This window comes from Anomaloglossus baeobatrachus, chromosome 12, assembly GCF_048569485.1.
Source record: "Anomaloglossus baeobatrachus isolate aAnoBae1 chromosome 12, aAnoBae1.hap1, whole genome shotgun sequence".
NCBI classification, from domain to species: Eukaryota; Metazoa; Chordata; class Amphibia; order Anura; family Aromobatidae; genus Anomaloglossus; species Anomaloglossus baeobatrachus.
Genome location: NC_134364.1, coordinates 126942784 through 126969430, shown reverse-complemented (window position 1 = coordinate 126969430; position 26647 = coordinate 126942784). Strand labels below are relative to the sequence as shown.

At 52.9% G+C, this 26647-nt stretch overlaps 3 protein-coding genes across 3 annotated transcripts in view; 2 read left to right on the top strand and 1 right to left on the bottom strand.

The window, feature by feature from the left end:
- Positions 1–80: 80 nt before the first annotated feature.
- On the bottom strand, positions 81–12029 carry LIX1L (limb and CNS expressed 1 like). The gene is given in 7 exon segments (XM_075330645.1): positions 81–2893; positions 3064–3141; positions 6032–6127; positions 7876–8016; positions 8114–8277; positions 11747–11895; positions 11897–12029. Coding segments are annotated over 7 exon segments (963 nt in total). The 5' UTR covers positions 11989–12029; the 3' UTR covers positions 81–2650.
- Positions 12030–12417: 388 nt separating this feature from the next.
- On the top strand, positions 12418–19321 carry PEX11B (peroxisomal biogenesis factor 11 beta). The gene is made up of 4 exons (XM_075331182.1): positions 12418–12631; positions 16192–16307; positions 16433–16634; positions 18333–19321. The coding sequence occupies exons 1-4, from the start codon at positions 12576–12578 to the stop codon at positions 18691–18693; spliced, it is 735 nt and encodes a 244-aa protein (XP_075187297.1). The 5' UTR covers positions 12418–12575; the 3' UTR covers positions 18694–19321.
- Positions 19322–25447: 6126 nt separating this feature from the next.
- Positions 25448–26647, top strand: part of LOC142258644 (perilipin-2-like) — an 86496-nt gene continuing 85296 nt past the window's right edge. Inside the window, exon 1 of the mRNA XM_075331281.1 lies at positions 25448–25954. The gene's annotated coding sequence lies outside the window, so the exon portion shown is untranslated. The remainder of the gene's footprint in view (positions 25955–26647) is intronic.

Genomic DNA, 26647 nt, shown 5'->3' with positions numbered 1-26647 from the left:
CAACCTTTTTTTAACACAATATAGTCCGGTTGTCAGAAGTTATATTTCAGTTCATATTCAAGTTCAGCAAAGTCTCCATGTTCTGGTAAATAGTATTTTATTTGTGTATACGGCCATACAAAGAGCGGAGTAAAACTGCTATAAAACACAGGATATTGGTCCGGTACCAGTCGTGGAGACCTTGTTAGGTAGTAATAAAAGTAGATATAAAATCATCCTTTATACATTATAATGCTGTAGCGTCCGTTCTCGCGGCACACGGTGGGCAGAGATATTGCTTCCGTCACCTGTATGGGAGCATAGCATGTCCCCTTCATCATTATCGAGACGATCTGACTGCTCCTGCTCCATAAAAAAGTACTAGACATTAATGTCCAATCAGAAGGCTACAAATAAGCTCCACCCCTGAGGAATCAGGAGTGTAGCACAATAAGCTCCACCCCTGAGGAGTCAGGAATGAAGGGAATAAATAAGCTCCATACCTGAGGAGTGTAGAGAAATGTGTCATGTGACCCCTCAGTGGGTGTAACTAGATGTGGAGGCCCACGTGCTGGTAATCAGACCCCGGAGGGGCACGTCTGCATATTCTACACTGGCTCCAGCTCAGGGTTATTGGGGCATCTGTGAGGGCGCACAGTATGGATTTAGGGTGAATGTATGACCTGGCCATGCACTGTCCCGAGTATCCGGTAATGCCGTGTTGGACGCATGCACACTAGAGGCTGTAACAGTGTATTGCCTTCTGCTCTCTATTGCGCATGTAACGTAAATACAGGCGATTATATATCAGCTCCATCATTACGCTTCTATGACAGAACTCCACTCCCTCCCCGGCGCATGCGCAATAGAGAATGTATCTCTGGACCTCCATCATTTAGCTGCTATTGCCTGACGTGCTCTCGATATCATTATATTACATAAGCACCGGCCTCCGCCTGCACAGAGTTCTGTACTTATGTTGGGGACACATTATCTACTGCACATGCGCCGGGCAGGGATTGAAGCTTCATAATGGAGATGCTGAGACACATTATCTTCTGCGCATGCGCCGGGCAGGGATTGAAGCTTCATAATGAAGATGTTGAGACACATTATCTACTGCGCATGCGCCGGACAGGGAGTGAAGCTTCATAATGGAGAGGTTGGGACACATTATCTACTGCACATGCGCCGGGCAGGGAGTGAAGCTTCATCATGGAGAGATTGGGACACATTATCTACTGCACATGCGCAGGTAGGGAGTGAAGCTTCATGATGGAAATGTTGGGACACATTTTCTACTGCGCATGCGCCGGGCAGGGAGTGAAGCTTAATAATGGAGATGCTGAGACACATTATCTACTGCGCATGTACCGGGCAGGGAAGTCATCCTAATGACAGAGGTGCTGAGACACATTATCTACTGCGCATGCGCTAAACATAAGATTCAGTTCATACACAGTCTAGAGCAGAACGACAGCACAATTCCCGGTGACAGGTCACTTCAGTACATGCGGATGGGGAGAGCCAAATCCCGTACGCAGGCAGTGAGGTCCGGGGAGGCGGGCCAGGCTACCTCCCAGGGCACGCATGCACCAAGGATTACATTCATACAAAATACAAGCCAAAAGAAGGAGGCAGAGGACACTGCTGCACCTTCTAGTGCGCCAAACAGTGGCCCTGGGCATTCAAACTGGGAAGAGCATGGATTTCGATACCGGCATATGCCCCTCACACAAGACATGGAGGTGACATAGGAGCAGGGAGGAGATGGGCGTTTATGGGCGGTAGCCCGGCGGTTTGTTGGCTGACATGTTTTTGGAGTACATTCTCGTGTCGTCTGTTCGCGCCTCCCTCGTGTTGCGCCATCAGTCTGTGCTTGTGATACGCGGGACGGTCTAATGAGGGTGGTGACTGATACTGATCTGTCTCTGAAGCCCCCCACCATTTACATACAGGCCCCTCATTCACTCTAGTTATAAAAGCTACGGACGTAAATTTACTAAAAAAAACGGCACTTACAAAAAATGTGCCACTGGCGAGGAAAAGGGGTGAAGCCTGAGACTGCGGGGGCGCAGCGCGGCTACCAAAATATAGAAAATAGATATAAAAGACGGATACATCACACACAGAGGGCCGCAGTGTAAACCACGGCGCGCGTACAGACATGTGCAAAGGTGGCACGGCGGCGGGAGGAGACAGGCGCGCTGCCCAGGACCAGGCCATGGTAGTGTATTGGGTGCTGCCGAGCCGTGGCCGCTACCGTCCTGAATACTGACACCAGTCTCTAGTTCTGGGGCTCGTTAATGCTGTGTGAGAAGTTACAGTGTACAGCTCCCGATCCTCGCGGGCCGTCCTCTCACCAGGGCGGACCCCAATAACCGGGGTCACATGACGCCTTTTAGAACTGCGGTCCGGCCACAAAGGCTCACTGCTCAGTGGAAAGTCACTACATTCACCTATTATGTAACTGATACAGGTTTTTTTTCTGTTTCACCCATGGGAGCTTGGGGAGTTTAGTTTGGTGTTATTGTGTCCGTCCTGGTAACAGATTTCCTTTCAGGGCAATTTTACTCTTGAAACGCCAGAGAGGTAACGGAGCACTGTACACTGTAACTTCTGCTGGGTGCCTAACAGTGCCAATCACAGGGGGCAGAGCCGCCGCCCCGGACTAGCAGTTGGAGGAGTGAATGTTGCCCAACTGCCCGGCAGCCAGCATCAGGATATCCTTCTTCTCCTTGTGGTAGCGGAGCTCCTTTCCAGCGAGCCGAGCCTCGTCAAGTTGCCTCTCGGTGGCCGCTAACTCTCTGGTGAGGATCCCGGGGATGTCCTGTTCTCGGTTCACCCAGTCCATAGCCATCTGGTTCCTCATGTCATCATCCAGTGCCCGATGAGAGTAGTGAGCCAACACCTCCTGCACAGAACACAGACAGCAGAGGGTGAGGACACAGCGGAGGGTGAGGACACAGCGGAGGGTGAGGACACAGCGGAGGGTGAGGACACAGCGGAGGGTGAGGACACAGCGGAGGGTGAGGACACAGCGGAGGAGAGAGGGCAACAGAGAAGAGAGGAACAGCACCACACCTGGCGGGAGCACTGACGTTCCCTCATCGCCTTCAGGCTGCCATTCCAGTGCAAGAGCTGAAAGACCGTCATCAGCTCCTAGAAAAGAGGGCAGTATTATAGCAGGTATATTCATGTACATAGGAGCAGTATTATAGTAGTTATATTCTTGTACATATGGGGCAGTATTATAGTAGTTATATTCTTGTACATAGGGGCAGTATTATAGTAGTTATATTCTTGTACATAGGAGCAGTATTATAGTAGTTATATTCTTGTACATAGGGGGCAGTATTATAGTAGTTATATTCTTGTACATAGGGGGCAGTATTATAGTAGTTATATTCTTGTACATAGGGGCAGTATTATAGTAGTTATATTCTTGCACATAGGGGGCAGTATTATAGTAGTTATATTCTTGCACATAGGGGGCAGTATTATAGTAGTTATATTCTTGTACCTAGGGGGCAGTATTATAGTAGTTATATTCTTGTATATAGGGGGCAGTATTATAGTAGTTGTATTCTTGTACATAGGGGCAGTATTATAGTAGTTATATTCTTGCACATAGGGGGCAGTATTATAGTAGTTATATTCTTGTACCTAGGGGGCAGTATTATAGTAGTTATATTCTTGTACATAGGAGGCAGTATTATAGTAGTTATATTCTTGTACATAGGGGGCAGTATTATAGTAGTTATATTCTTGTACATAGGGGGCAGTATTATAGTAGTTATATTCTTGTACATAGGGGCAGTATTATAGTAGTTATATTCTTGTACATATGGGGCAGTATTATAGTATATTCTTGTACATAGGGGGCAGTATTATAGTAGTTATATTCTTGTACATAGGGGGCAGTATTATAGTAGTTATATTCTTGTACATAGGGGTAGTATTATAGTAGTTATATTCTTGTACATAGGGGCAGTATTATAGTAGATATATTCTTGTACATAGGAGCAGTATTATAGCAGTTATATTCTTGTACATAGGGGGCAGTATTATAGTAGTTATATTCTTGTACATAGGGGGCAGTATTATACTAGTTATATTCTTGTACATAGGAGCAGTATTATAGTAGTTATATTCTTGTACATAGGGACAGTATTATAGTAGTTATATTCTTGTACATAGGGGACAGTATTATAGTAGTTATATTCCTGTACATAGGGGGCAGTATTATAGCAGTTATATTCTTGTACATAGGGGGCAGTATTATAGTAGTTATATTGTTGTACATAAGGGCAGTATTATAGTAGTTATATTCTTGTACATAGGAGCAGTATTATAGCAGTTATATTCTTGTACATATGGGCAGTATTATAGTAGATATATTCTTGTACACAGGGGGCAGTATTATAGTAGATATATTCTTGTATATAGGGGCGGTATTATAGCAGTTATATGTTATACACAGGGGCGGTATTATAGCAGTTATATGTTAAACACAGGGGCGGTATTATAGTAGTTATATGTTATACACAGGGGTGGTATTATAGCAGTTATATGTTATACACAGGGGTGGTATTATAGCAGTTATATGTTATACACAGGGGTGGTATTATAGCAGTTATATGTTATACACAGGGGTGGTATTATAGTAGTTATATGTTATACACAGGGGTGGTATTATAGCAGTTATATGTTATACACAGGGGTGGTATTATAGCAGTTATATGTTATACACAGGGGTGGTATTATAGTAGTTATATGTTATACACAGGGGTGGTATTATAGTAGTTATATGTTATACACAGGGGTGGTATTATAGCAGTTATATGTTATACACAGGGGTGGTATTATAGCAGTTATATGTTATACACAGGGGTGGTATTATAGTAGTTATATGTTATACACAGGGGTGGTATTATAGCAGTTATATGTTATACACAGGGGTGGTATTATAGCAGTTATATGTTATACACAGGGGTGGTATTATAGCAATTATATGTTATACACAGGGGTGGTATTATAGCAGTTATATGTTATACACAGGGGTGGTATTATAGTAGTTATATGTTATACACAGGGGTGGTATTATAGCAGTTATATGTTATACACAGGGGTGGTATTATAGCAGTTATATGTTATACACAGGGGTGGTATTATAGCAGTTATATGTTATACACAGGGGCGGTATTATAGCAGTTATATGTTATACACAGGGGTGGTATTATAGCAGTTATATGTTATACACAGGGGTGGTATTATAGCAGTTATATGTTATACACAGGGGTGGTACCGTATTATAGCAGTTATATGTTATACACAGGGGTGGTATTATAGCAGTTATATGTTATACACAGGGGTGGTATTATAGCAGTTATATGTTATACACAGGGGTGGTATTATAGCAGTTATATGTTATACACAGGGGTGGTATTATAGCAGTTATATGTTATACACAGGGGTGGTATTATAGCAGTTATATGTTATACACAGGGGTGGTATTATAGCCGTTATATGTTATACACAGGGGTGGTATTATAGCAAGTTATATGTTATACACAGGGTGGTATTATAGCAGTTATATGTTATACACAGGGGTGGTATTATAGCAGTTATATGTTATACACAGGGGTGGTATTATAGCAGTTATATGTTATACACAGGGGTGGTATTATAGTAGTTATATGTTATACACAGGGGTGGTATTATAGCAGTTATATGTTATACACAGGGGTGGTATTATAGCAGTTATATGTTATACACAGGGGTGGTATTATAGCAGTTATATGTTATACACAGGGGTGGTATTATAGTAGTTATATGTTATACACAGGGGTGGTATTATAGTAGTTATATGTTATACACAGGGGTGGTATTATAGCAGTTATATGTTATACACAGGGGCGGTATTATAGCAGTTATATGTTATACACAGGGGCGGTATTATAGCAGTTATATGTTATACACAGGGGCGGTATGATCAGTCCGGGGCACACTATTGGTGGATTTTGTCCTTGCTGTCCTCTGGTCTCTATACCTGGAATTCCAGCATGGATTTGCCCTTGTTGGACTCCAGCATGAAGCGGAAGGCCCCGATCCCGGTGTTGGGGTTGTCGGCTTCCTCGCGGTTCCCCTATGAGGACAGAGGAGTCAGACATCTGCAGACTATTTCGCTGGTGCAGTCGGGATCATCTGCTTTTCATTGGTGACACATTTGCAGGGATGTTTCTGGGAGACATTAGCAGTCGTCTGCACTAATTGTTCTCTGAGGCTAAAATTAAACCAGCGCCTCCAGATGTGGGGCCGTGCGAGGAGCGTGACAGGACGCCCGGGGCGGGGGAGGACCAGGGCGTAGAATTCATTTATTAGGGAATTTGGGGCGATTTTCCTCTGCCGATCACGAGTGAAACAAAGGAAGCTTTGTCCAGCAGCGAGGAGCCGTACAAGCGTCCGCTCCCCTGTGCTGCCGGAAAATAACGGAGCCATTCACTGACAGCAAGCAGAGATGTGAGGGGAGGGCTCAACCTGCTGCACAGGGGATCCGCCCCACCGTATACCATCATTACTGGGGGAGGGGGATTCGTCCCTTCATGTCCACTCTGTACAGGGGGTGGGATTCGTCCTGTTGTGTCCGCTCCGTGCAGTGGGGGGATTCATCCCACCATGTATGATCATTATTGGGGGGTGTGGGGGGGGGGATTCGTTCCTCCGTGTCCCGCAGTGTCCGCTCTGTACAGGGGTGGGGGGGATTCGTCCCGCAGTGTCCGCTCCGTACAGGGGTGGGGGGGATTCGTCCCGCAGTGTCCGCTCTGTACAGGGGGGGGATTCGTCCCGCAGTGTCCGCTCTGTACAGGGGGGGGATTCGTCCCGCAGTGTCCGCTCTGTACAGGGGGGGGATTCGTCCCGCAGTGTCCGCTCTGTACAGGGGGGGGATTCGTCCCGCAGTGTCCGCTCTGTACAGGGGGGGGATTCGTCCCGCAGTGTCCGCTCTGTACAGGGGGGGATTCGTCCCGCAGTGTCCGCTCTGTACAGGGGGGGGATTCGTCCCGCAGTGTCCGCTCTGTACAGGGGGGGGATTCGTCCCGCAGTGTCCGCTCTGTACAGGGGGGGGGGATTCGTTCCGCAGTGTCCGCTCTGTACAGGGGGGGGGGGATTCGTCCCGCAGTGTCCGCTCTGTACAGGGGGGGGGGGGGGGGATTCGTCCCGCAGTGTCCGCTCTGTACAGGGGGGGGGGGGGATTCGTCCCGCAGTGTCCGCTCTGTACAGGGGGGGGGATTCGTCCCGCAGTGTCCGCTCTGTACAGGGGGGGATTCGTCCCGCAGTGTCCGCTCTGTACAGGGGGGGATTCGTCCTGCTGTGTCCGCTCTGTACAGGAGGGGGGGGGATTCGTCCCACTGTGTCCGCTCTGTACAGGGGGGTTCGTCCTGCAGTGTCCCGCGTCCGCTCCGTACAGGGGTGGGGGGGATTCATCCCGATGTGTCCGCTCTGTACAGGAGGGGGGGATTCGTCCTGCTGTGTCCGCTCTGTACAGGGGGGGGGTTCGTCCTGCAGTGTCCCGCGTCCGCTCCGTACAGGGGTGGGGGGGATTCGTCCCGATGTGTCCGCTCTGTACAGGGGGGATTCGTCCCGCAGTGTCCGCTCTGTACAGGGGGGGATTCGTCCTGCTGTGTCCGCTCTGTACAGGAGGGGGGGGATTCGTCCCGCTGTGTCCGCTCTGTACAGGAGGGGGGGGATTCGTCCCACTGTGTCCGCTCTGTACAGGGGGGGTTCGTCCTGCAGTGTCCCGCGTCCGCTCCGTACAGGGGTGGGGGGGGGGATTCGTCCCGCTGTGTCCGCTCCGTACGGGGAGGGGGGGGGGGGGATTCGTCGTGCCTTCCTTACGTTGAACGTGGCCAGGGCCTCGCACACGCTCTTCTCGATGAACTCGTCGGTGATCCTGCGGGACGGGTGCTCGTTGAACACGGAGTTCATCAGCGCGATCTTGGCCGCACTTCTTCGCGCTTCTGCTTTGGTCGGACAAAACTTGAAGCAGATAAAAAAAAAAAAAAAGAAGAAGAAATCAACGAAAGAAAAGGCAAAAAAAAAGAAATGACAGCGTGGGCGTCCGAGCAGCCGGTACCTGGAAGCTCCCGAAGCAGCTGCCCCCGGGCAGGGTGACGTAGCAGACGTACGGGGGGCTGTTGGAGGGCACCATCTCGTACACCACCAGAGCGCCGTTCTTCAGCTCCGCCCCCCGCGTCTGCTTCATCTGCCAGAACTCCTGCAGCGCCTCCACCACGTTCACTGCGGAGGAGAACACACGGTGAGAAGACGCCCCCCATACACCGGTCAGGACGCGCTCGCCCCCATCACTGCGCAGGAGAGCACACGGTGAGAAGACGCGCCCCATACACCGGTCAGGACGCGCTCGCCCCCATCACTGCGGAGGAGAGCACACGGTGAGAAGACGCGCCCCGTACACCGGTCAGGACACACTCGACCCCATCACTGCGGAGGAGAGCACACGGTGAGAAGACGCGCCCCATACACCGGTCAGGACGCGCTCGCCCCCATCACTGCGGAGGAGAGCACACGGTGAGAAGACGCGCCCCGTACACCGGTCAGGACGCGCTCGCCCCCATCACTGCGGAGGAGAGCACACGGTGAGAAGACGCGCCCCGTACACCGGTCAGGACACACTCGTCCCCATCACTGCGGAGGAGAGCACACGGTGAGAAGACGCGCCCCATACACCGGTCAGGACGCACTCGACCCCATCACTGCGGAGGAGAGCACACGGTGAGAAGACGCCCCCCGTACACCGGTCAGGACACACTCGTCCCCATCACTGCGGAGGAGAGCACACGGTGAGAAGACGCCCCCCCGTACACCGGTCAGGACGCGCTCGCCCCCATCACTGCGGAGGAGAGCACACGGTGAGAAGACGCGCCCCGTACACCGGTCAGGACGCGCTCGCCCCATCACTGCGGAGGAGAGCACACGGTGAGAAGACGCGCCCCATACACCGGTCAGGACGCGCTCGCCCCATCACTGCGGAGGAGAGCACACGGTGAGAAGACGCCCCCCGTACACAGGTCAGGATGCACTCGTCCCCATCACTGCGGAGGAGAGCACACGGTGAGAAGACGCGCCCCATACACCGGTCAGGACGCGCTCGCCCCATCACTGCGGAGGAGAGCACACGGTGAGAAGACGCCCCCCATACACCGGTCAGGACGCGCTTGCCCCCATCACTGCGGAGGAGAGCACACGGTGAGAAGACGCCCCCCATACACCAGTCAGGACGCGCTTGCCCCCATCACTGCGGAGGAGAGCACACGGTGAGAAGACGCGCCCCGTACACCGGTCAGGACGCGCTCGCCCCCATCACTGCGCAGGAGAGCACACGGTGAGAAGATGCCCCCCATACACCGGTCAGGACGCGCTTGCCCCCATCACTGCGGAGGAGAGCACACGGTGAGAAGACGCGCCCCCGTACACCGGTCAGGACACGCTCGCCCCCATCACTGCGGAGGAGAGCACACGGTGAGAAGACGCCCCCCGTACACCGGTCAGGACGCGCTCGCCCCCCATCACTGCGGAGGAGAGCACACGGTGAGAAGACGCCCCCCATACACCGGTCAGGACGCGCTCGCCCCCATCACTGCGGAGGAGAGCACATGGTGACAAGACGCCCCCCCCGTACACCGGTCAGGACGTGCTCATCCCCATCACTGCGGAGGAGAGCACACGGTGAGAAGACGCGCCCCGTACACCGGTCAGGACGCGCTCGCCCCCCATCACTGCGGAGGTGAGCACACGGTGAGAAGACGCGCCCCGTACACCGGTCAGGACACACTCGCCCCCATCACTGCGGAGGAGAGCACACGGTGAGAAGACGCGCCCCGTACACCGGTCAAGACACGCTCCCCCCCATCACTGCGGAGGAGAGCACACGGTGAGAAGACGCGCCCCGTACACCGGTCAGGACACACTCGTCCCCATCACTGCGGAGGAGAGCACACGGTGAGAAGACGCCCCCCGTACACCGGTCAGGACGCGCTCGCCCCCATCACTGCGGAGGTGAGCACACGGTGAGAAGACGCCCCCCGTACACCGGTCAGGACGCGCTCGCCCCCATCACTGCGGAGGTGAGCACACGGTGAGAAGACGCGCCCCGTACACCGGTCAGGACGCACTCATCCCCATCACTGCGGAGGAGAGCACACGGTGAGAAGACGCGCCCCGTACACCGGTCAGGACGCGCTCGCCCCCATCACTGCGCAGGAGAGCACACGGTGAGAAGACGCGCCCCGTACACCGGTCAGGACGCGCTCGCCCCCATCACTGCGGAGGAGAGCACACGGTGAGAAGACGCGCCCCGTACACCGGTCAAGACACACTCGCCCCCATCACTGCGGAGGAGAGCACACGGTGAGAAGACGCGCCCCGTACACCGGTCAAGACGCGCTCGCCCCCATCACTGCGGCTTTATCTCATTAGCGCAGAGTCCAGACTCCTCCATACAAGGGAAGGACACCTCAAAACTACAGAGGGTAACCCCATCTGTGCCGACAATTACAGCAGGCAGGGAGCTAATATCACCATCTGTAAGGGATACCCCACCTACAAGAATTCAGGCTCCTAACCCCCAGCACCTCTATATATGGGCCCACCAGCTCCCCACACCTCTATATAGGGGCCCACCAGCTCCCCGCACCTCTATATATGGGCCCACCAGCTCCCCACACCTCTATATAGGGGCCCACCAGCTCCCCACACCTCCATACAGGGGCCCCCAGTCTCCATCCCCGCCCCTCCATACAGGGGCCCCCAGTCTCCGCCCCGCACCTTCATACAGGGGCCCCCAGCCTCCGCACCTCCATACAGGGGCCCCCAGCCTCCGCACCTCCATACAGGGGCACCCAGCCTCCGCACCTCCATACAGGGGCACCCAGCCTCCGCACCTCCATACAGGGGCCCCCAGCCTCCGCACCTCCATACAGGGGCCCCCAGCCTCCGCACCTCCATACAGGGGCCCCCAGCCTCCGCACCTCCATACAGGGGCCCCCAGCCTCCGCACCTCCATACAGGGGCCCCCAGCCTCCGCACCTCCATACAGGGGCACCCAGCCTCTGCACCTCCATACAGGGGCCCCCAGCCTCCGCACCTCCATACAGGGGCCCCCAGCCTCCGCACCTCCATACAGGGGCCCCCAGCCTCCGCACCTCCATACAGGGGCCCCCAGCCTCCGCACCTCCATACAGGGGCCCCCAGCCTCCGCACCTCCATACAGGGGCCCCCAGCCTCCGCACCTCCATACAGGGGCCCCCAGCCTCCGCACCTCCATACAGGGGCCCCCAGCCTCCGCACCTCCATACAGGGGCCCCCAGCCACCGCACCTCCATACAGGGGCCCCCAGCCTCCGCACCTCCATACAGGGGCCCCCAGCCTCCGCACCTCCATACAGGGGCCCCCAGCCTCCGCACCTCCATACAGGGGCCCCCAGCCTCCGCACCTCCATACAGGGGCCCCCAGCCTCCGCACCTCCATACAGGGGCCCCCAGCCTCCGCACCTCCATACAGGGGCCCCCAGCCTCCGCACCTCCATACAGGGGCCCCCAGCCTCCGCACCTCCATACAGGGGCCCCCAGCCTCCGCACCTCCATACAGGGGCCCCCAGCCTCCGCACCTCCAAGCCGTGCTACAGGGGCCCGTCCCTGATGTCGGGGGCCACATAGACCCGCAGTCCCCATCCGCCGGCCCCTCTCACCTCTCCCGTAGCCCTGCGTGTGTTTAGCGAAGCTCCGCACCACAGCCTCCACCGCCTCCCGCAGCACCGCCGGGCTCCCCGCACTTCCCGGGATTCCAAGGCCCAGCGGGGGCGGGGGAGCCGAGGCCTGCGAGGTCGGGTACGAGCCCCCCGGTGACTCCGGGCCGCAGGGAGCGGAGGGAGCCCGTGGACACCCCGGGACCAACCCCCGGCTGTAACCGCTGAGAACGGAGCGACTCCATGAGCGAATAACGGGACTTAGGAGACGGAGCTGTCACTCATACTAACAGCCAATCAGCAGCCGCAGCCTCCAGGAGGGGCGGGATTCGGAGAACTCAGGAGTCACTCAAAGAAAAGAGAAGGCGGGGCTATGCACTGTTATCCAATCATCTTCCAGCTTAGACTAAAGTAGGTGCGGCCTGAACTAGAACTAACGGGACACGATAATAATACCAATCAGCTATTATCACCGACGGCCAATCAGAAAAGTCACAACTTGACGGGGAGGAGTCAGAAAGAAAAAAAATAGGGATTTTTGGGTGGGCGGGACTTACGTGATATTAGCCAATCAAAATCTTATTCATCAAAACCATTGCGCTAATATAAATAAGGTAACATAAGCGGCAGAACCAATCACACACGTGAGAGCCGGCGGAGGTGTGGCTTGGTTGTTAGTACCGTAGTATAGTGCGCGCAGCCCTATCCTATTCCGTACAGTATACGGTGACAGCTCCGCGCTGTCAGGTATTATGGCTCCAGCTGCGCCCCGTCCTGCACCCGGAAGTGCGCTTGTGTGATCTTTGCTCCCTGTGCGGCACCGCGGACACACATGGACTCCTGGGTCCGGTTCAGCGGCCAGAGCCAGGCCAAGGAGCGGCTCCTCAGGTGACTACGAACCCGGCATCCAAAGGGACGCGACCGAGGAGGACTACAAGGCCCAGCGGCTCAGCATAGGATTAGATGCAGCTCAGCAGACAGTACTGGATTAGATACAGCAGACGGTATCACACAGGATAGGGTTAGATACAGCAGAGAGTATCACATAGGATTAGATACAGCAGACAGTACTGGATTAGATACCCTCTGCTGTATCACACAGGATAGGGTCAGATACAGCAGACAGTATCACACAGGACGGGATTAGATACAACAGACAGTATCACACAGGATAGGGTTAGATACAGAAGACAGTATCACACAGGATAGGTGTTAGATACAGAAGACAGTATCACACAGGATAGGGTTAGATACAGAAGACAGTATCACACAGGATAGGGTTAGATACAGAAGACAGTATCACACAGGATAGGGTTAGATACAGCAGACAGTATCACACAGGATAGGGTTAGATACATCAGACAGTATCACACAGGACGGGATTAGATACAGCAGACAGTATCACACAGGATAGGGTTAGATACAGCAGACAGTATCACACAGGACGGGATTAGATACAACAGACAGTATCACACAGGATAGGGTTAGATACAGCAGACAGTATCACACAGGATAGGGTTAGATACATCAGACAGTATCACACAGGACGGGATTAGATACAGCAGACAGTATCACACAGGATAGGGTTAGATACAGCAGACAGTATCACATAGGATAGGGTTAGATACAGCAGACAGTATCACACAGGATAGGATTAGATACAGCAGACAGTATCCCACAGGATAGGGTTAGATACAGCAGAGAGTATCACATAGGATAGGGTTAGATACAGCAGACAGTATCACACAGGACGGGATTAGATACTGCACACAGTATCACACAGGATAGGGTTAGATACAGCAGACAGTATCACACAGGATAGGGTTAGATACAGCAGAGAGTATCACATAGGATAGCGTTAGATACAGCAGACAATATCACACAGGATGGGATTAGATACAGCAGACAGTATCACACAGGATAGGATTAGATACTGCACACAGTATCACAGGATAGGATTAGATACTGCAGACAGTATCACACAGGATAAGATTAGATACAGCAGACAGTATCACAGGATAGGATTAGATACTGCAGACAGTATCACACAGGATAAGATTAGATACAGCAGACAGTATCACACAGGACAGGATTAGATACAGCAGACAGTATCACATAGGATAGGATTAGATACAGCAGACAGTATCACATAGGATAGGATTAGATACAGCAGACAGTATCACACGGGACGGGATTAGATACAGCAGACAGTATCACACGGGACGGGATTAGATACAGCAGACAGTATCACACGGGACGGGATTAGATACAGCAGACAGTATCACACTGGACGGGATTAGATACAGCAGACAGTATCACACGGGACGGGATTAGATACAGCAGACAGTATCACACGGGACGGGATTAGATACAGCAGACAGTATCACACGGGACGGGATTAGATACAGCAGACAGTATCACACGGGACGGGATTAGATACAGCAGACAGTATCACACGGGACGGGATTAGATACAGCAGACAGTATCACACGGGACGGGATTAGATACAGCAGACAGTATCACACGGGACGGGATTAGATACAGCAGACAGTATCACACGGGACGGGATTAGATACAGCAGACAGTATCACACGGGACGGGATTAGATACAGCAGACAGTATCACACGGGACGGGATTAGATACAGCAGACAGTATCACACGGGACGGGATTAGATACAGCAGACAGTATCACACGGGACGGGATTAGATACAGCAGACAGTATCACACGGGACGGGATTAGATACAGCAGACAGTATCACACGGGACGGGATTAGATACAGCAGACAGTATCACACGGGACGGGATTAGATACAGCAGACAGTATCACACGGGACGGGATTAGATACAGCAGACAGTATCACACGGGACGGGATTAGATACAGCAGACAGTATCACACGGGACGGGATTAGATACAGCAGACAGTATCACACGGGACGGGATTAGATACAGCAGACAGTATCACACGGGACGGGATTAGATACAGCAGACAGTATCACACGGGACGGGATTAGATACAGCAGACAGTATCACACGGGACGGGATTAGATACAGCAGACAGTATCACACGGGACGGGATTAGATACAGCAGACAGTATCACACGGGACGGGATTAGATACAGCAGACAGTATCACACGGGACGGGATTAGATACAGCAGACAGTATCACACGGGACGGGATTAGATACAGCAGACAGTATCACACGGGACGGGATTAGATACAGCAGACAGTATCACACGGGACGGGATTAGATACAGCAGACAGTATCACACGGGACGGGATTAGATACAGCAGACAGTATCACACGGGACGGGATTAGATACAGCAGACAGTATCACACGGGACGGGATTAGATACAGCAGACAGTATCACACGGGACGGGATTAGATACAGCAGACAGTATCACACGGGACGGGATTAGATACAGCAGACAGTATCACACGGGACGGGATTAGATACAGCAGACAGTATCACACAGGCAGGGTCGCAGTATTTGGCTGTTTCACCTTTAGGCTATGTGCCCACGCTGAATTTGGATTTTGCCGCGGATTTCTCACGGAAAAGCCGCGGATTTCCCGAAAATCTGCAGCTCAGGCACTTCCCAGCCATTTCTATGGCATTTTGGAAATGCTGTGCCCATGCTGCGGATTTTTCCGCAGCGGATTTCGTGCGGATTTTGATCCGGAAAAATCTGGAACATGTCAATTATTGTTGCGGATTTTCATCCGGATTTTGGCTTTAAAATTGGGAAAAAAAAATCCGCATCAAATCCGCGGCAATTCCGCGGCAAATCCGCACCTTTGAAAAGGTGCGGATTTTGCGGGAAAGCTGCGGATTTTGATGCAGAAAAATCTGCAGCTACATTCTCCCGTGGACACATAGCCTTAGATCAGTGAGCAGAGTCCATTCTGGATGAGATGCTTGGCCCCGGTGCAGCCTGTGGTGCGCGCAGGTCGTGCAGCCTGTGGTGCGCGCAGGTCGTGCAGCCTGTGGTGCGCGCAGGTCGTGCAGCCTGTGGTGCGCGCAGGTCGTGCAGCCTGTGGTGCGCGCAGGTCGTGCAGCCTGTGGTGCGCGCAGGTCGTGCAGCCTGTGGTGCACGCAGGTCCCGCAGCCTGTGGTGCGCGCAGGTCCCGCAGCGTGTGGTGCGCGCAGGTCCCGCAGCGTGTGGTGCGCGCAGGTCCCGCAGCGTGTGGTGCGCGCAGGTCCCGCAGCGTGTGGTGCGCGCAGGTCCCGCAGCCTGTGGTGCGCGCAGGTCCCGCAGCGTTTGGTGCCCGCAGGTCCCGCAGCCTGTGGTGCGCGGGGCATGCTGAGATGTGTAGTGACATAGAGGGGATTTCTGGTAGGAGACCTCCATCCCCGCAGTCCAGAGCTAGGAGGATGGGGGGCCGTCCTGATCCATAGCCCCCCGAGTGCCGCCCCTCTCACCGCTCACCCCTGTGTCTTGCAGAGCGGCCCAGTATGCCTGCACATTATTGGGGTACACGCTGCAGAAGAACGGGGCCGCGGCTGATGTCATTACCACCATCAAACAGCTGGAGGCACACCTGAGCCTGAGCCGGAAATGTGAGTACCCCCCCCCCCTCCCCCGGGTGTACCCTTCATGTCCCTGCCCCGGTATAAAGTGCCCCTCCTTTCCCCCCGGTTGTATCCTCCACCCCCATATTACAGACACTCTCCTCTGTCCGCAGTGTTCAGATTGGGGAACTCTGTGGACGCCCTGGAGTCAGCGAAGCGCGCCATCCACCTGTCGGACGTGGTACTGCGGCTCTGCATCACCGTCGGCCACCTGAACAGAGCCATGTACTTCGCCTGCGATAACATTCTGTGGTTGGGGAAGACCGGACTTTCCAAGAGCATGGACCAGGAGAAGTGGAGCCAGCGCTCCTTCAGGTGGGCCTCCTGCTGCACCAGCACAGTACTCCAGTCACCTCCAGAGCTGCAGTCACAAGTTTCATGCTTCATTCACTTTCAGAGCGTCATTCAATCTTGTTACTCTTGTCACCTCCCGAGCTGCATTTATCATTCTTATTGTACATACAGCTCTGGCTGTGAGTGGAGGATATGATCGGTGACTGCAGCTCTGGCTGTGAGTGGAGGAGGATATGATCGGTGACTGCAGCTCTGGCTGTGTGTGGAGGACATGATCGGTGACTGCAGCTCTGGGTGTGTGTGGAGGATATGATCGGTGACTGCAGCTCTGGCTGTGGGTGGAGGACATGATTGGTGATTGCAGCTCTGGCTGTGGGTGGAGGACATAATCGGTGACTGCAGCTCTGGCTGTGTGTGGAGGATATGATCAGTGACTGCAGCTCTGGCTGTGGGTGGAGGACATGATTGGTGATTGCAGCTCTGACTGTGGGTGGAGGATATGATTGGTGACTGCAGCTCTGGCTGTGGGTGGAGGATATGATTGGTGACTGGCTATGGGTGAGGCATATGATGGGTGACTGCAGCTCTGGCTGTGGGTGAAGGATATGATCGTTGACTGGCTGTGGGTGGGGCATATGATGGGTGACTGCAGCTCTGGCTGTGTGTGGAGGATAAGATTGGTGACTGCAGCTCTGGCTGTGTGTGGAGGAGGATTTGATCGGTGACTGCAGCTCTGGCTGTGTGTGTAGGATATGATCGGTGACTGCAGCTCTGGCTGTGGGTGGAGGACATGATCGGTGATTGCAGCTCTGACTGTGGGTGGAGGCTATTATCGGTGCCTGCAGCTCTGGCTATGGGTGGAGGATATGATGGGTGACTGCAGCTCTGGCTGTGAGTGGAGGATATTGTCGGTGACTGCAGCTCTAGCTGTGGGTGGAGGATATGATGGGTGACTGCAGCTATGGCTGTTGGTGGAGGATATGATGGGTGACTGCAGCTCTGGCTGTGTGTGGAGGATATTGTTGGTGACTGCAGCTCTGGCTGTGTGTGGAGGATATTGTCTGTGACTGCAGCTCTGGCTGTGGGTGGAGGATATGATGGGTGACTGCAGCTCTGGCTGTGAGTGGAGGATATGATCAGTGACTGCAGCTCTGGCTGTGGGTGGAGGACATGATCGGTGATTGCAGCTCTGACTGTGGGTGGAGGATATGATTGGTGACTGCAGCTCTGGCTGTGGGTGGAGGATATGATTGGTGACTGGCTGTGGGTGAGGCATATGATGGTTGACTGCAGCTCTGGCTGTGGGTGAAGGATATGATTGGTGATTGCAGCTCTGGCTGTGAGTGTAGGATATTGTTGGTGACTGCAGCTCTGGCTGTGAGTGGAGGATATGATGGGTGACTGCAGCTCTGGCTGTGGGTGGGGCATATGATGGGTGACTGCAGCTCTGGCTGTGAGTGGAGGATATGATGGGTGATTGCAGCTCTGGCTGTGAGTGGAGGATATTGTTGGTGACTGCAGCTCTGGCTGTGGGTGGGGCATATGATGGGTGATTGCAGCTCTGGCTGTGAGTGGAGGATATTGTTGGTGACTGCAGCTCTGGCTGTGAGTGTAGGATATGATGGGTGACTGCAGCTCCGGCTGTGAGTGGAGGATATTGTTGGTGACTGCAGCTCTGGCTGTGTGTGGAGCGGTGGCTCACACTCCTCTCCTCCACAGGTATTACCTCTTCTCTCTCATCATGAACCTGAGTCGTGATCTCTATGAGATAAAACTACAGATGGAAGCGGAAACCGGCGCAAACCGCTCCTCCTCCAAAATGGAGAATGGCGCAGTGTCCCCGAGTGACCGGGCTCCGCAGCACGTCCTGGCTCTGCAGGTGCGTCTCCTGGTGCACGTCCTGCGCAGTAACCCTCCCCTCCTGCTGGACGTGGTCAAGAACGCCTGCGACCTCCTCATCCCACTGGACAAACTGGGACTGTACAAGACCAACCCGGGTGTCGTGGGCCTGTGCGGCCTGACCTCCTCCATACTGGGCATCCTCACCATCCTGCACCCCTGGCTGAAGATCAAGCCCTGAGTGCCCATTGCTAACCCAGACTTGTCACCCCATGATTGGCCACCGTCAAGCAGCGGCCTCCCTTACTACGCAACTTCTTTTCACCAGCCACCTCACCCTGACTATCCGCCTCCCTGACTAGTCCCCCACCTCCCTGACTAGACACCACCTCCTTGACTGGTCACCATCCCCCCTCGAATGTCTGCCCCCCTGACTGGTCACCATCCCCCCTCGAGTGTCCGCCCCCCTGACTGGTCGTCATCTCCCTTACTGGTCACCTAGTTAGTGACCATCTAGTCACTGGACACCACCATATATTGCCACCTACTGAGACGTCCGCCCCCTGCCTGATGTATGCAGAATGCTGGGTGCCTTGCTGCCGGGGGCACCTGTATTTCGGGGGCCGCTCTCATGTTTGGCTGTAGGAGTGTGGAGACCCCGCACTGCATCCCTCCTGTTCCCTCCTTCCGGATCACCCGCTCTTCTCCAGTTGTGGTGGGGGTCATGTGTCCTCCGCCCTTGCTCCCGTGCCTGTATGAACCCTCTGCTGGCCATACGTCTCCTGTGGTTACGCAGCCTGTACATAATGTATGATTGTAATTGTGTAAATAATCCGGAACCTCAGATTAAAGATTCTGCTTTTACGTCAGTGCCGGGGTGTCAGCGTTCTCCGCGCACAATATGTGATATCGGGGTCACCCGGATTAGGGTCTGCGATTGTCGACTCCTCATCCATCCTATTACCGCTGCTCCACAGTCCTACAACACTGGACCATATTACTGCTGACAACCAGCCTCGCTGTGGAGACACGGGGGTCAGTGGGTGCTCTCCTGTGGAGACACGGGGGTCAGTGGGTGCTCTCCTGTGGAGACGCGGGGGTCAGTGGGTGCTCTCCTGTGGAGACGCGGGGGTCAGTGGGTGCTCTCCTGTGGAGACGCGGGGGTCAGTGGGTGCTCTCCTGTGGAGACGCGGGGGTCAGTGGGTGCTCTCCTGTGGAGACACGGGGGTCAGTGGGTGCTCTCCTGTGGAGACACGGGGGTCAGTGGGTGCTCTCCTGTGGAGACACGGGGGTCAGTGGGTGCTCTCCTGTGGAGACACGGGGGTCAGTGGGTGCTCTCCTGTGGAGACACGGGGGTCAGTGGGTGCTCTCCTGTGGAGACACGGGGGTCAGTGGGTGCTCTCCTGTGGAGACACGGGGGTCAGTGGGTGCTCTCCTGTGGAGACACGGGGGTCAGTGGGTGCTCTCCTGTGGAGACACGGGGGTCAGTGGGTGCTCTTGTCCGCTGGCCCGGCCGCCTTTAGAAAGACCACATGACCCAGGGCTCATACCAACTGAACGCCCGACCTCCTTAACCGTGGGCGTAACACTACTCAGACAACACAGGGGGAGGGAATCACAATAATTAGACTTTATTGGATCCCCAAACAATTAATAGCACATAACACATAACCAGCAAAACACACAAATGTAACAGGCGACAGAGTCTCACCCTTCCGCTGGCTCACCAGGGATTTAGAATGTCCATGCCTCAGAGCTTCCAGGGCCACTTACTCCAATCCAGCAGCACCCTGCTTTCGGCGGACACCCACCGAGAATGGAATAACGCCAGATTTAGGAAGCTGTGTGAGGTCTGCAAAGTCTATAGCCAGGTGACCAAATTGTCCCAACCTGAGTGTCCTCCTTAAATAGTCCTTGGTTTGATAATATAATCCTGGCAGCCGGAGTCGAAATCCCTAGACTGTGGATATGGTCTCCAATCGGAACCGGAGTCCCTAGATTGAAACCACAAGGTATCCTGATCCTCTAGCCAGCTCCTAAGAGCTTAGACTGGATCATGCACATCCATCAACAACAACCTGGTGATTTAAAGAAATCCCTTTTATAGCCACAGCCTTCCCTTTGGGTACACTGCGGCCTCATCGGATTGGTTGGACAAGATCGCCTCTCCCATTGGAGGAATTTCAAGCTGCATGGATAATGTTCATTTAAATGATGTGGGTAGGAAGACTGAGGATATCTACATGGAGTCTGCAAGTCACAGACTAGACAATGGCTACTAAGGTAATTACATTAGCAATACACAACTACATTACAATGAATGCTCCGAAGGGTCTGGAGAAACAATAGCTAAGCAAACATGAGTTAATACACAAAAGAACAATACGTCTGGCAGACTGTTAAGAAACTTTAACCCATGAGAGTCCATGTCGTCACATTCCTCCCCCTTCTTAATATTAGCCAGACATGATAGGCTTCCGATCATCCTTCTCCTCTTGACGGCATTGTCCTTTTTAATGGTGAGGTCAGCAACAGAAGCTCGCATCTATTCACCTCCCCCTGATTACCTCCCCCAAGTTGAGCAGCCATATTGCGGACAAGCACTAAGGTGGGGTGCATGAGTTGGGCTTGCATACATTTCTTACTATCAATCTTCCCCCAGTCAATAGCCACAGTGTGGTTAGGCTTACTCACGGTTCTTGGCTCAGAAGTGGATGCTGGAGACTGGGAATGTGAATTATCCTTGGAAAAGATGTTAGAAAGATCCACATCAGGGTCCTGCTTAGCTTGGAGGTGGGTGATGGCTGCTTCAAACTGACTGGATAGTCCTTGTCCTAGGTCATTCTCCAAAATAACTGGTGTGAGCAGGTAATTCACAAGCCCCACTTTCACTTCCCTCTGAGTGGTATCTGAAACAACAGGCTTGGTGGGGCCATCTATGAACCCCACTTCAACTTCCTCCTGGCTAGTCCCCGAAATAACAGAAGTGGGGAAACCATCCATGAGCCCTACATCAACTTCCTCCTGGTTAGTCCCTGAAACAACAGGTGTGGGGAGGCCATCCACAAGCTCCACCTCGACCTCTCCCTGGTCGGTTTTTAGGTCCACCTGCACACATGCCAGAGGGACGTCTGAGCGCTGGCCCTCAGCCAGGGAGATGGATAATTGGGAATCTGGTACAGGGTCTTCTGGGGAAACAATAACTGGGCTTACCAGAGTGATGGAAGATCCAATGTCTCGAAGTCCCTGAGCCTGTATATCACCGACCATGACCGTCTGGATGTGAGGATGGAGGTTGGCTGGTGTACGGTGTCCGGCCTGCCGTAGGGTGTGGACTGGATAAACCACTTCCTCAGCTATTGGTGTTTCTTGGGAGAAGCATTCCTCAGGTCTCGTTGGTTCATCTCGACATATGTTGACTGGTTGGAGTGGCAGACGGGCTCCAAGCATGCGGCCTCGGTTTTGGAGACAATCTTTATCAATATGTCCATGGCGCCCACATGTATAACAGCGCCATAGATTGGGCGAGTCACAAGCCCTGTTTGTAGTCCTTTGTTTTGGCGCAGCTTCTGCTGGGTAGCGGGACCATCCTTCTCGACCGGCTGGTGTTAGCAGTACTGCAGCTGGAATCCCATAAACATATTCCAGAACATAAGCCCTCTCTTCTCTTGAGGATTTAGGCCCCAATGCAGCCAACAACGCTGTGGCTTGGGCCATTTTGGACCAAGTTGATTCCTGATTGTCACTAGATCCATGATGTGGCACATAGTTTAAATCCTCTGGGTCAATATCGGCGGGATCCTCATCGTCTTCTGCATCATTCTGGGCATCCCAACGGACTAATTTCTGGATCAAGACTGACAGAGTCTCAGCGTTCCAGTAGATAATCTTTCGCCTCCGGCACAGATCCTGTAGCATCCATTTACTGCTGCGGTCGTAACTCCTCTCTGGTCCTTGTCCCATGGCTGAGCTGGTGGGGTTGGACATGGCAGCGTCCGAAACCTGAATGCCTCCCCTATGGCCTGCTGGGTATGCCAATCCAGCAGCACCCCGCTTTTGGCGGGCACCCACCGAGAAAGGAATAACGCCGGATTTAGGAAGCTGGTTGAGGTCTGCAAAGTCTGTAGCCAGGTGACCAAATTGTCCCAACCTGGGTTTCTTCCTTAAATAGTCCTTGGTTTGATGATATAATCCTGGCAGCCGGAGTCGAAATCCCTAGACTGTGGATATGGTCTCCAACCGGAACCGGAGTCCCTAGATTGAAGCCACAAGGTATCCTGATCCTCTAGCCAGCTCCTAGGAGCTTAGACTGGATCCATCAGCATCCATCAACAACAACCTGGTGACTTAAAGAAATCCCTTTTATAGCCACAGCCTTCCAATTGGATACACTGTGGCCTCATCGGATTGGTTGGACAAGATTGCTTCTCCCATTGGAGGAATTTCAAGCTGCATGGATAATGTTCATTTAAATGATGTGGGTAGGAAGACTGAGGTTATCTACATGGAGTCTGCAAGTCACCGACTAGACAATGGCTACTATGGTAATTACATTAGCAATACACAACTACATTACAATGATTACTGGAAGAGTCTGGAGAAACAATAGCTAAGCAAACATGAGTTAATAAACAAAAGAACAATACGTCTGGCTGAATGTTAAGAAACTTTAACACATGAGAGTCCATGTCGTCACAGGTAGTTCTTGATATCTCAGCCGAATCCTTGCATTCGATGCTGAAGTCCATGTAATATTATAATCCAGGTTCGGTTATGGCTTGCCAAATGGATCCGCAGATCCTAGATTGGTATCATGTAGCAAGTGTCAACCCGGGCAATGGACAGTCCTCCTTCTTATGCCCCTGAGCTCTCCATTCAGACCATTGGGATGTTCACAATTGGTGGATAAGACTGGGCTCTTATTGGCTAGATTTGAAGCCGTATACAGTTAGGTCCAGAAATCTTTGGCCAGTGACACAATTTTGGCGAGTTGGGCTCTGCATGCCACCACATTGGATTTGAAATGAAACCTCTACAACAGAATTCAAGTGCAGATTGTAACGTTTAATTTGAAGGTTTGAACAAAAATATCTGATAGAAATTGTAGGAATTGTCACATTTCTTTACAAACACTCCACATTTTAGGAGGTCAAAAGTAATTGGACAAATAAACCAAACCCAAAAAAATATTTTTATTTTCAATATTTTGTTGCGAATCCTTTGGAGGCAATCACTGCCTTAAGTCTGGAACCCATGGACATCACCAAACGCTGGGTTTCCTCCTTCTTAATGCTTTGCCAGGCCTTTACAGCCGCAGCCTTCAGGTCTTGCTTGTTTGTGGGTCTTTCCGTCTTAAGTCTGGATTTGAGCAAGTGAAATGCATGCTCAATTGGGTTAAGATCTGGTGATTGACTTGGCCATTGCAGAATGTTCCACTTTTTTGCACTCATGAACTCCTGGGTAGCTTTGGCTGTATGCTTGGGGTCATTGTCCATCTGTACTATGAAGCGCCGTCCGATCAACTTTGCGGCATTTGGCTGAATCTGGGCTGAAAGTATATCCCGGTACACTTCAGAATTCATCCGGCTACTCTTGTCTGCTGTTATGTCATCAATAAACACAAGTGACCCAGTGCCATTGAAAGCCATGCATGCCCATGCCATCACGTTGCCTCCACCATGTTTTACAGAGGATGTGGTGTGCCTTGGATCATGTGCCGTTCCCTTTCTTCTCCAAACTTTTTTCTTCCCATCATTCTGGTACAGGTTGATCTTGGTCTCATCTGTCCATAGAATACTTTTCCAGAACTGAGCTGGCTTCATGAGGTGTTTTTCAGCAAATGTAACTCTGGCCTGTCTATTTTTGGAATTGATGAATGGTTTGCATCTAGATGTGAACCCTTTGTATTTACTTTCATGGAGTCTTCTCTTTACTGTTGACTTAGAGACAGATACACCTACTTCACTGAGAGTGTTCTGGACTTCAGTTGATGTTGTGAACGGGTTCTTCTTCACCAAAGAAAGTATGCGGCGATCATCCACCACTGTTGTCATCCGTGGACGCCCAGGCCTTTTTGAGTTCCCAAGCTCACCAGTCAATTCCTTTTTTCTCAGAATGTACCCGACTGTTGATTTTGCTACTCCAAGCATGTCTGCTATCTCTCTGATGGATTTTTTCTTTTGTTTCAGCCTCAGGATGTTCTGCTTCACCTCAATTGAGAGTTCCTTAGACCGCATGTTGTCTGGTCACAGCAACAGCTTCCAAATGCAAAACCACACACCTGTAATCAACCCCAGACCTTTTAACTACTTCATTGATTACAGGTTAACGAGGGAGACGCCTTCAGAGTTAATTGCAGCCCTTAGAGTCCCTTGTCCAAATACTTTTGGTCCCTTGAAAAAGAGGAGGTTATGCATTACAGAGCTATGATTCCTAAACCCTTTCTCCGATTTGGATGTGAAAACTCTCATATTGCAGCTGGGAGTGTGCACTTTCAGCCCATATTATATATAGAATTGTATTTGTGAACATGTTTTTGTAAACAGCTAAAATAACAAAACTTGTGTCACTGTCCAAATATTTATGGACCTAACTGTATAAAACATCCCCAGCAGTAATGAATGGTCTCTGACATAGATGAGGGAGAAACAGCCCAGCCACATCGCATTCAAATACACATAGCAATACAATGGAGGTTCGCTCAATTGATTTGTCCATGTGTCTGACCTTCACTGGCCAAGGCAATTACATGTGTCAACAAGAACTTTAACACTAGACTCAATGAAAAGAAACAATGAGGGGCTTATCCCCCGTTTATAAACAAAATATCTTCATGTCCGGCTGAATGTTAAGAAACTTTAACCCATGCTAGGCACTAACAGAGTCCGTGTCGTCACACTTTCCTCTTTATATAACACATGATCAGGCTTTTCCATTGGTCACAGTTTAGTTCTGCAGATACAGAATTATTCACATGAAAAGCCGAGGATCACATCACACCAGCGCCGCGTATCACCAGCCGCACATCACACCAGCGCCGCGTATCACCAGCCGCACATCACACCAGCACCGCGTATCACCAGCCGCACATCACACCAGCACCGCGTATCATCAGCCGCACATCACACCAGCACCGCATATCACCAGCCGCACATCACACCAGCACCGCGTATCACCAGCCGCACATCACACCAGCACCGCGTATCATCAGCCGCACATCACACCAGCACCGCGTATCACCAGCCGCACATCACACCAGCACCGCGTATCACCAGCCGCACATCACACCAGCATCGCGTATCACCAGCCGCACATCACACCAGCGCCGCGTATCACCAGCCGCACATCACACCAGCACCGCGTATCACCAGCCGCACATCACACCCAGCGCCGCGTATCACCAGCCGCACATCACACCCAGTGCCGCGTATCACCAGCCGCACATCACACCCAGCATCGCGTATCACCAGCCGCAACGACAGGAGCGCCCCGGAGAGAGTCAGGTACCGCCACACATACACCACCACACCTGCTGACACACTGGGTACTGCCCCAGCAGACACCAGAAAATGGCTACTAGTCCTCTCACACAATGGCTACTGTACTCTACACTGGAGCCTCGCCTTCTCCTCTATGCCGAGGGGGGCTCTCCTCCTCTCCACTGGGGGGGGCTCTCCTCTCCACCGGGGGGGCTCTCCTCCTCTCCACTGGGGGGGGCTCTCCTCCTCTCCATCGGGGGGGCTCTCCTCCTCTACGCCGGGGGGGGCTCTCCTCTACGCCGGGGGGGCTCTCCTCCTCTACACCGGGGGGCTCTCCTCCTCTACACCGGGGGGCTCTCCTCCTCTACACCAGGGGGGCTCTCCTCCTCTACACCGGGGGGCTCTCCTCCTCTACGCCGGGGGGGCTCTCCTCCTCTACACCAGGGGGGCTCTCCTCCTCTACACCAGGGGGGCTCTCCTCCTCTATGCCGGGGGGCTCTCCTCTATGCCGTGGGTGCTCTCCTCCTCTACGCTGGGGGGGCTCTCCTCCTCTATGCCGGGGGGCTCTCCTCTATGCCGTGGGTGCTCTCCTCCTCTACGCCGGGGGGACTCTCCTCCTCTATGCCAGGAGGGCTCTCCTCTCTGCGTGGGGGGCTCCCCTCCTCTATGCTGAGGGCTCCATTCCAGGTTGTTTCTTGTCCTCTGTGCTGATTGCTG

Coding starts and splice junctions, on each gene's coding strand:
- PEX11B (XM_075331182.1), top strand. CDS start 12,576: ATGGACTCCTGGGTCCGGTTCAGCGGCCAGAGCCAGGCCAAGGAGCGG. Junction 16,308..16,432: donor CCTGAGCCTGAGCCGGAAAT/GTGAGTACCCCC, acceptor CTCTGTCCGCAG/TGTTCAGATTGGGGAACTCT. Junction 16,635..18,332: donor TGGAGCCAGCGCTCCTTCAG/GTGGGCCTCCTG, acceptor TCTCCTCCACAG/GTATTACCTCTTCTCTCTCA.